The sequence below is a fragment of the Leptodactylus fuscus genome, chromosome 6 (assembly GCF_031893055.1).
Source record: "Leptodactylus fuscus isolate aLepFus1 chromosome 6, aLepFus1.hap2, whole genome shotgun sequence".
In the NCBI taxonomy this organism is placed as follows: Eukaryota; Metazoa; Chordata; class Amphibia; order Anura; family Leptodactylidae; genus Leptodactylus; species Leptodactylus fuscus.
In genome coordinates this window covers 133,207,793-133,217,774 of record NC_134270.1, presented here as the reverse complement: position 1 = coordinate 133,217,774, position 9,982 = coordinate 133,207,793, and the positions used below count along the sequence as shown (strand labels likewise).

Here is a 9,982-nt window from a genome sequence, read left to right as displayed (position 1 = left end):
AATAGAATGCTCCTGCACCCACCGGGGCTCTCTGTCATTTAACTTGTGACCTGGCCACTATTTCTGCTGGACATGTCCCAAAAAGGGAGCAGGCCAGGCCATTGGCTTGTTTATGGCACAAAATGGACTTGACTTGCACAGAGAGTGGGTATCATGTCTCTGAAGGGCCATGACCACACTGATGGGGTGGGCATTGGAAGCACTCCCTATTCATGAGGGTGGAAGAACTCAAATGTTAGTAAAGATACACTGTAGTAATACCGATGTACTCCTATTGCAGAGTTGCCGACAGTCCTGGGAGACGGGTGGAAAGGAGGAGTGGCAAATCACAAAAGAGCAAAGAAGGGCAGGTTTTATACAAATGTGTCTCAAAGGTGCAGTTCTTGGCAGAGCTTAAATGTCTTGGATTATGTTTTGACCTAAGCTACTGTACTGGCACATTCAGGGTGTAGTGTGTGCATGGGTTGTTGCTCTCTATCCCATAAAGATGCTCCTGTAATAAATCTACTGATTTTTTTTCCTACTTAGTTTGCACTGTACTGTATTGTCTATTCTCCTACATGGATAAAAATCTAAGATGTATAAAGATTGTCTTTATTTCCTGCCAGTATAAGTATGTTCTCCCATCTTATATCTAATATGGAGAAATGCAGGTATCCTGCTGAACAGTACAGCTGCCTTAGAACCCATGTAAAGGGTTAATGTGAGTACACCCCCTATTGTAATATGTAGTGTGCTTTGAAACTGTGGCTCTAAAATAGTGAGTTTAATACTGTTCCTTTAAGTTTATGCCGCACAGTTTGGCTGCAGGAACAGGAATATGGAGAACCCTATATGACCAGGGTGAAGAGCAGTAGATGCAAGGTGCTGGAAACTGCATCATCCACACTAGTGCAGCTTAGTGATTTTCAGCAGTATTGTACAACAGTCCCGAGGAGGAATAACTAGAGAATGGGAGTAGTCATCACAGTTGGGCTTACAGTGGTTGTAGTAAGCTTGAACAACCCTTCAAGAATTCTCTGGTGCAGTGGTGGGGTCAGTCTGCAGTGTGGCAATCGGGGAGGGACATGTGTAACAAGTCCCTGCGTGGGGCCTTAGCCTAAATCAGATTGACTAACACCCACTTTTTTTGAAATTTTAGTGACCGGTGTAGAAATGCAAGTCTAGATTTTTGCACAAATAAGCTCAAATCGCTAAATGCATGGCTTGATGGATCCTCTGTACAATATAGGAGACAAGAAAGATTTTTTTTTTCTTGCAAGAAAAGCTAAGCAAAAATGAACAAATTGGTTAATATTGACTTTGTAATTTCACAATCCTGATTGTGGCTTTTCCCACTGTAGGTCTAAGGTTATAAAAAGCCTTGTCATTTTTGCAATAGTTGTGGTAGGGAGGGGGAGAAGAAAAAAAACCAAAAAAAAAAAAACCACTTTACATAAATCCTTCTCTCATAGACTTTGACATCATGCAGACAGCTATGATGCAACCACAATGGCTCAGGGTGATCTAAGAGATCCAGAATACCGCTAGCTCCTGCAACTTTCAGGGTTTTTTTTTTGTAGTGTGGAGGGGTCTCCCTGCCCTCAGTGAAGACACCGCACAGTAAGATTCTGTACCATGGAAAGGCAATCTTAGTAGATAATTCAGCGTAACAAAATGACAAGAACCGCAAACACGGCTCATGAATTAGTCAGGGGCTTTTTGTCCTGTAAACGACCAGAGGTGGCTCATGTTCCCTTACTAATTAACCAAGTCAACGTGAGGACTCCATAACCCTTGTGTAACCAATCCCTACAGGTCAAGCGGTACATGAGACTAATCCGCTCCCCAGAGATTACAGTATAAGAAGTTACACTATGTAAGGCCAATTTATATTTTTCTTCACCTAAAATTTTGACATACCAATGACAAGCATGAAGAAACCGTTCTTCCTCCCATTCACCAGAATTAAAGTCCAGGCCAGCCACTGGAGGAGATTTCAGCCATTATTCATGACAGTTTGCCTTGACCCTCACTCAAGTTCCTAAAACATGACTAGCAGATTGGAAAGTGGTGTATTTTTGGTGACACGTTGTATGCTGCCTCTGTATGTAGTACACTGCCCTCTGCTGGCATATTCTAGTACAGCAAATCAATACTTAAAGAGGAAAGGAAAAAAAAACACAGGAAGACATATTGTATTAACACTTATTTATTCAGATTTCTTAAAGTATATCGCTCATAAGACATTTGTCCTTTGGGTAAAACACATCTTCACCAATCCTGCAAAACAAGCAATGTTAGCCAATAGATTAGTTAGATTATTGGGGGTTTGATACTAACAATTTACTTCTGTAACCACCAGGACTGTGTAAAGCACAACACCAGGAGGGGAGCAGTGAACATATATATTCCATAGTGCTACATATTCTTTATACAATCTTCACCATGGACGCCACTTATACATCTGAACAGGGTTTGAGTTACCTGGTTGCCATCCAGTTATCTTCTTCTGTGGTCTTTGTGCGCAACAGCCACATTGCTTTTAAGATCGGGCAATCTAACTGCTGGAAACACTGGCCAACCCAAACAGTGGCCGAATCTGAAGATAGAAAAGCAGAGTCAGAGCTAAACTGAGAAGTGTATAGCTGTATAATCCATGTATACTACAGAAGTAAGGAGAGTCAGACCACACGGGCTTGGCCTAGCAATAGAGATCCTCTGTGGATTTGCACCCTAGAGGTTATTCCAGTCTACAAGTACTATGTATATGGCTAATAATGCTGTCTGTATGGGCTATTGTGTCTGTATTCAAGGCCTTATTCACACTTTACTGTTCTGCATCAGCTTCCGTAAACCAAGACCAGTAGTAGGTCAAAAACAGGGGGAAATCTTGCTATTCTACCTCATCTCTACTTTCCACCCTTGCTGGGGCCTAACACTGATGCTAAACACTAAAGAATGAATACAACCTAAACCAGTAGAGTAAGCCACTGAGCGGCCATTATTTCCAGCACCTGTTAACATTAAGGTTACATGGAGGCTCTGGCCATAACTTCCTTCATGCAGCCAAAGATTCTGGGTCACCTCTAAGACTCCTTACTAGGGTAAGTGGAGACAACTGCTTTCTAAGACATCAGACACTGCTCAATCTTTTCGCAGCTGGAAGTCGCAGCACCCTATGGATCACAACAGGACTCCATTCACTAACATTAGTGAGGAACAAGACATGACAGGGATCTTTGACCACACAATAGGTTGCAGCCAAAGCCATTTATTAGGCAGTTTTCACTATTTAGCTATGGAGTGCCGTGTAGTGGTCATGCAGGATTACTGCAACTCAGCTGCCATTTGCGTGAGCTACAGTCACCCATCATGGCATTACACAGTAGATAAGCAATGTGCATCCAGTACATGACTGTACTCTGGTGCCTTGGCTAAGGAACATTCACCCACCAATATTAGTGACCTATGCAAAGGATAGGGTGTCAAAGCCCAACCAAAAATAAATAAACCCCAAAACATTTAAGGGCCAAGTTCTCACATTGGCCAACAAGTCAGACATCAGTATCTCACCTCCTGCCCAGTTTACAGACATGGTAAAGATTTGTTGATCTCCTTGTCCTACGTGCCCGATCAGCTCACCAGTCATTTGCTTACATCTTGCATCAGGAGAGAGCTCTACAGAAGTGTGCAGGGTTCCTTTAAGCAGAGAGCCTTCCACTGACAGTCTAAGAAGTGATCCCAAGTTATTTACCCAGATCCCAGTCATATTACAGTGAGCCCCCTGCTGGCAAAGACAACAAAGAGCATTAAAATATATATACATAGTAAAAGTTACTTTACAGAACAAAATTTATTACCATGACCACATCCACATGACAGCCCTTCCTACATTACCTGGATTCAGCCACACATTGTTCCAGCAACAACTACTTAATCTAATATCAGAACTTTCAACATACATAAGTGATATTCCATTACTTTAGTAAATGCAGAAACTTACCACATGACTGTAATAACTGGTGACCATGAGCCCAACCAGCAGCCAGACCTGAGCACCCACCATCATTGTACATTCACTCCAAGTCACATCTAGTGTTAGGCACTGAGGAGTCTTATAAAGACTGGAGCCCATTGATTGATTGATTGATTGGTTTTGTCTGGAAGATCAGCTGATGCTTTGTTTAACCTTTTAGTGACTGTCCTGTTTTGACCCCTAATGACAAAGCTGTTTTTTCCATTGTCATTAAATTTTTTTTAACTTTACTGTATGAGGGCTAGTTTTTCGTGGAATAGGTTGTAGTGTTAAATGGCATAGTTTCAAAATACGTATGTCTCATTGACTAACATTCTCCTAAGGGCCCCTTCACACGGCGTAAGCGCACCGTTCATTTAGACACGTATACACCTGTCCGAGCGCGGCGCTTCAAAATAGAGCCCATTGATTTCAATGGGAAGCGCGCATATATCAGCATATACGCGCGCTTCCCATTGAAATGGGGTCTGTTTTGAAGCACCGCGCTCAGACAGGTGTATATGTGTCTAAATGAGCGGTGCGCTTACGCCGTGTGAAGGCGCCCTAACTCTTTCTGGCAGGGAATGGGAAAAATAGCAATTCCACCATTGTCACTTTACGCTATAAAATTTGCACCTTTCACCATGCAGCTTATATAACCTGAAAAATCTTTTTCTCTGTGTCGACACGATTGCATAAATACAATTTTTTTTTGAATAATACAAGTCTACCATTTGGGGGTTTTTTTTGCCATCACTACTTACCAAGAACCAGATCTATGTGGGTGCGTTTTATCTGTGGAAAGACGTGACATTTTAATTGATACCTTTTTGGGAAACATCTTTTTATCACTTTTTAAAAGATTTTTTTCAGTGGACGATAGACAAAAATGGCAATTAATTTTTTATTATTATTAATATCATGTGGAGAAAATAACATTACAGTTAGGGATGCAGCAATGTCCATTATGTTTTCATTGTTTTACTTACAAAACATGGAGGGCGGATTAGTGTTTTCTTATATTTTATTGAAAGTGTTTTTCAATAAAACTTTTTTTTATTCTTTTTTTTATAGTCCCACCTTTGGATACATAATATATAATACATTTTCCTGCAGAACAAGCAGCCTATTTAGACCATGTCTCTAGCATGTATTAAAGGTATTTCTGGGGGCCTTCATTATGTCCCCAGCTACATGTACTGACATTGTCCTCCCACAATCACATTTGCAGGGCAGCCTATGCTAATGCTTGCAGGCCTTTTGCTTTTCTTTTTTTATGTAGATTGTGAGCCCCATAGAGGGCTCACAATGTACATTTTTCCCCCCTATCAGTATGTCTTGTCAAATATGGCAGGAAATCCATGAAAACACAGATAGAACATACAAACTCCTCGGGGCAGCATGGTGGCTCAGTGGTTAGCACTGCAGCCTTGCAGCACTGGAGTCTTAGGTTCAAATCCTTCCAAGGACAACATCTGCAAGGAGTTTGTATGTTCTCCCCATGTTTCCTCCGGTTTCCTCCCACACACCAAAGACATACTGATAGGGAATGTAGATTGTGAGCCCTATATGGGACAGTGACTGTCAATGTCTGTAAAGCGCTGCAGAATATGATGGCACTATATAAGTAAGCATAATTAACTCCTTGCAGATGTTGTCCTTGGTAGGATTTGAACCCAGCACTGTAAGGTTGCAGTGCTAACCACTGAGCCACCATGTTGCCCCGCTTGCAGGCCCTTTCTCTCAGCATATTCCAAGTGAAACAAGGGGCAGAGTCCCCAAACTGTCACAGGTGTGAACAAAACCCTAGATGTTACTGTTGATTGTAGCATATAAAGGGTCTATGCTGCCGCATCAATGGCCTCTCCCCTCTCACTACCACTGATTCAGTAAAAAACCTGAACATTGGCGGGAACAAATTAGTCACAAAATGAAATAGTTCAATGTTTATGGGAATTCAATGTCTACTGTTCTGCAGTCAGGAGATGGGATAGATCCCCAGTAAACCATAAATTATTGCTTCCTACACTACTGTCTCCTGAGTCTTCCATCCTGCACTCACCATCAAGGGCACTCCATCCATTATGAGGCTCAGTGAAGCTTCTTACAGGGACATGAGCTGAAGGTACTACTACCACCATCTTCCACACTGAAGGTCCCCTCACTGCACCAGCCCTTAAGGCGTGCTGGACGATCTGCTGGAGGGTACTGTCACTGTGACTACAGCTACTACTACTGGCAACCTCCTAGTCAGTGGCGCAACTACCGCCATAGCAGCAGAGGCAGCTGCCACAGGGCCCGGGACAGCCGCTACTGCTGCTATCATTATACTTGGGGGTCTTTTCGGACCCCCGAGTATAATGATTGGCGGACCGGGAGAGGTAAGAAACATAAAAAACACCGTTACTTACCTCTCCACAATCCTCGCCAGGCCTCCTTCCTAGTTGTCTGACGTCTCTGACGTCACATGAACCCGGCCTGCGTGCCGGGTCATGTGACGTCCGACGTCATTGAAGAAGGAAGGCAGCGGAGAAGACAGCGTAGGAGCCGGGGACAGGTAAGTAACAGTAGTTTTTAATGTTTTTATTCCCTGGCTCTCCAATTATTATACTCTGGGGTCTGAAAAGACCTCAGAGTATAATAATTGTTTATGGGTGTCCATAGTGGGGCATAATACTATGTGCAGGAGCCACTATGGAGCCACTATGGGGGATAATACTGTGTGCAGGGGCCACTATGGAGGATAATACTGTGTGAAGAGGCCACTATGAGGCATAATAGAGCACGCAGGAATGCATAGGAGGGGGTCGGTCGAGGTCTTTGGCGTCGGGGGGGGGCATGTCAAAAGTTCGCCACGGGGCCACGCCATTCCTAGTTACGCCACTGCTCCTGGTCTTCCTATACTGAATTGCTGCATACACAGTATATAATGTACGGAACAATATGTGTTGTAATGATGTCCTGACCTCACAATATAATCATAATATTGAACTTCAATTCCAAGCCAATGACATCACATTGTTTGGCTATATGGCCATGCTGAAGCTGAGTGCGGCTGAGCTATCAAGCATAACCACTATATAGTGTGTGGCACTGTGCTAGGTAAGTAATAACATCCAGATATCATGTACTGATGTTGTATGCAAGCAGAGGTGGGCCTGGGAAAGAGTAAGGTTGCTTTTTGGCATCATCCAAAAAGTAGCAGCCTAATGTGTCATTGTGTGGGGGACAGTAACTGAGCAATATACTGTATGGGCGCTCTAAAGAGGGCATTATACTGTGTAAGGGCCAGTATACTGTGTAGTGACCAGTAGTGTAAAATGTAGAGAACAAGGAGCATAATCGCTGAAACCGAGCTATAGAGAAATCCAAAAATGGAGAAACACAAAAGAGGTAAAACACAGAATCATAAAACATAGAATCAGGGAGAAACACAGAAACAGAAAAACAAGCAGAGAAACTGTGAAACATAGAAATGGAGAAACACAAAAAGAGAAAAGGAGAAACAGCGAAACAAAGAAACTGAGCAACACAGAATCATGGAGAGATGCAGATACAGAGAAACATAAATGGAGATATTATATAAATGGAGAAACATAAAGAAATGGAGAAAGGGAGAAAAGGAGAACTACAGAAGCGGCAAAACACAGAAATAGGGAAACAGTCATGAAAAACAGAATTGTGGAGAAACAGAAGTACATGAAACAGAGAAACACAGAACGGGCAAAATCTAAGTCATGAAGCAGCGAATCAACAAAACAAAGAAACAGTGAATCCACAAAATCATGGAATGACAAAACACAGAATCAGAAAACACAGAAAGAAAGAAAACACAATCAGTGATTCACAAAATTGATTCTGTAAAACAGTATTGGCAAATTATGAATAAAAAATAGGTAAATCACTGAGAAACAAATAATGAAAAGCAGAATCAAAAAACATAGAGAAGGGGCCACATGGTGGCTCAGTGGTTAGCACTCCAGCCTTGCAGCGCTGGAGTCCTGGTGTTCAAATCCCGCCAAGGGCAAAAAAACCATCTGCAAGGAGTTTGTATGTTCTCCCCGTGTTTGCATGGATTTCTATCCCACATTCCAAAAAAGACATACTGATAGGGAAAAAAATGTACATTGTGATCTCTATGTGGGGCTCACAATCTACATTAAAAAACAAAACAAACAAACAGAGGAAAAACAGAGAAACAAACTGAAAAATAAAGAAATGGAGAAACAAAAACCAGATGCAGAGAAATGGTGAAACACAAACACAGAGAAAGACAGAGATCGGCTCCCGGCCTTCATAGTAACGGATTACCAGCCCCAGATCTCACACCCAGGGCTGATGATCCACCCCAAAATGGTGTTGCTGGAAAAGTGGTGCCTCAGTAAGCTTGCATCAGGGGGGTATTGCCAGGGATCAGTGTGCAGTGACAGTGCAACATTTTTGAGGACCAGAATGTAAAATAAAATAATTTCTATAGGTAACTAAGACAATTTTCCGTTTAGACTGTTTTAATAAATGTACAGTGGGAGTGAATAGATATAGTCACACAGTGTTACAGAGCTCGTGATGTCACCCACAATGACATAATGATTTACTTGTATCTATTCCGTGATATTTGACTATACAAACCAATCTGAAAATCATTCTGAAGTCGCTGCAGAATTCCATATATCCTAAAGGTGGAGCCATTCTACTTTTAATTTTTATTATTGAGGATTACGACAATTAACCTGTAACATCAATGGGATATAAGGCATGAAAAGAAAGAGAATAAAGGAAGAAACTGATAAAATCAAAGATATCAACAAAAATGTGTGAACTTTCTACAGTCTTAATTCAGATTTAGTAAAGTGAGGTGTCTTTTCTTTCTTTTGGTTTTGTCAAGACTTGAGGAGTAACTTGGACATTATGAAAAACTTAACACAGAAACAAGAATAACTTGTGAGATGGTGTCCAATGTAGAGTTATATCAAAGTACGGCTCAGTGTGCACAGTGCTCAAGCATTTTTTGATAGTATATTCTCCCATCTCAATTACTTTTAGTATAAGTCCACTAAAGGTGCAAGCTCAATAGGTCAAGTATTAAGTTAAGACATACCTCTAAGCCCAGCCAAACCTGCCCATGTCCCCTCTGACCCCAGTTTCTTTCATGCGCCCATACAGTAATAATGCCATTCTCTCAGTAAGATATAGTGATTAAGCCTCCTTAGTGCCCTCACTCAGTAAGATACCCTACACATGGTGTAATGCTCCTTTAGTGGCTTTGACATAGTATAATAGTCCAATGGTGCCCCCACACAGTATTATAGAAATAGGGATACAGCCTTGGTCCTGTATAAGTGAAGCCAGGGTCCCAACCCTCAACTTGTGTCAGATAGAGAGACTTCACAAAGAGTTGTGTTCAAAGTTCATTTTTTATTTTACGTAAAGTTGAGTAAAACGTTTTTCGGTCAAAATGACCTTCCCACACAGTATTATGCTCCCACATAGAGTAATTACACATTAGTGACCCCCACACAGTATAATGGCCCTTAGTGGCCTCCATATTGTAAAATGTCCTATTTATTCCCCCTACACAGCATAATGCACCATCAGTGTATTGTGTGCCACATTAGTGTATATTGTATACTGTTGTATAAGCAAGTAAATGGTGGGGCTACAAAGACCATGACATCCCACCAGTAGGATGCTTAGATCCCATGAGGCCATGCTAAGGCACACAATGACAAGGTCTATTCAGATGTTCATCGCTCCTGTAGACATCACTAGTGGTCTTCTACAGCTTTCTGTTGGTCCTTGTTGCAGCCATACTCCTGCTGTTACGGGATACACACAGTACAGTTGCACCATTTACTTGCCTGCACCCTTGCCCTAGGAACCATTGGCAAAGTACTCTGCTGCAGCAGCTGCTGACAGTGGGGCACCCAGTTTTCTGATGCGAGTTATAATAGAAATCTACGCTAGTTCCTAACTGATCTACAACCC

The 9,982-nt window shown here is 42.0% G+C and overlaps 1 protein-coding gene across 1 annotated transcript; it reads right to left on the bottom strand.

Annotated features, from left to right (window-relative positions):
* Positions 1 to 2,204: 2,204 nt before the first annotated feature.
* Positions 2,205 to 4,051, bottom strand: LOC142210058 (avidin-like). The gene is made up of 4 exons (XM_075279089.1): positions 3,986 to 4,051; positions 3,556 to 3,769; positions 2,467 to 2,581; positions 2,205 to 2,262 (listed from the first exon to the last, which is right to left on the bottom strand). Exons 1-4 carry the CDS (start codon positions 4,049 to 4,051, stop codon positions 2,205 to 2,207), a joined length of 453 nt encoding a protein of 150 aa, XP_075135190.1.
* Between the last annotated feature and the right edge of the window lie 5,931 nt (positions 4,052 to 9,982).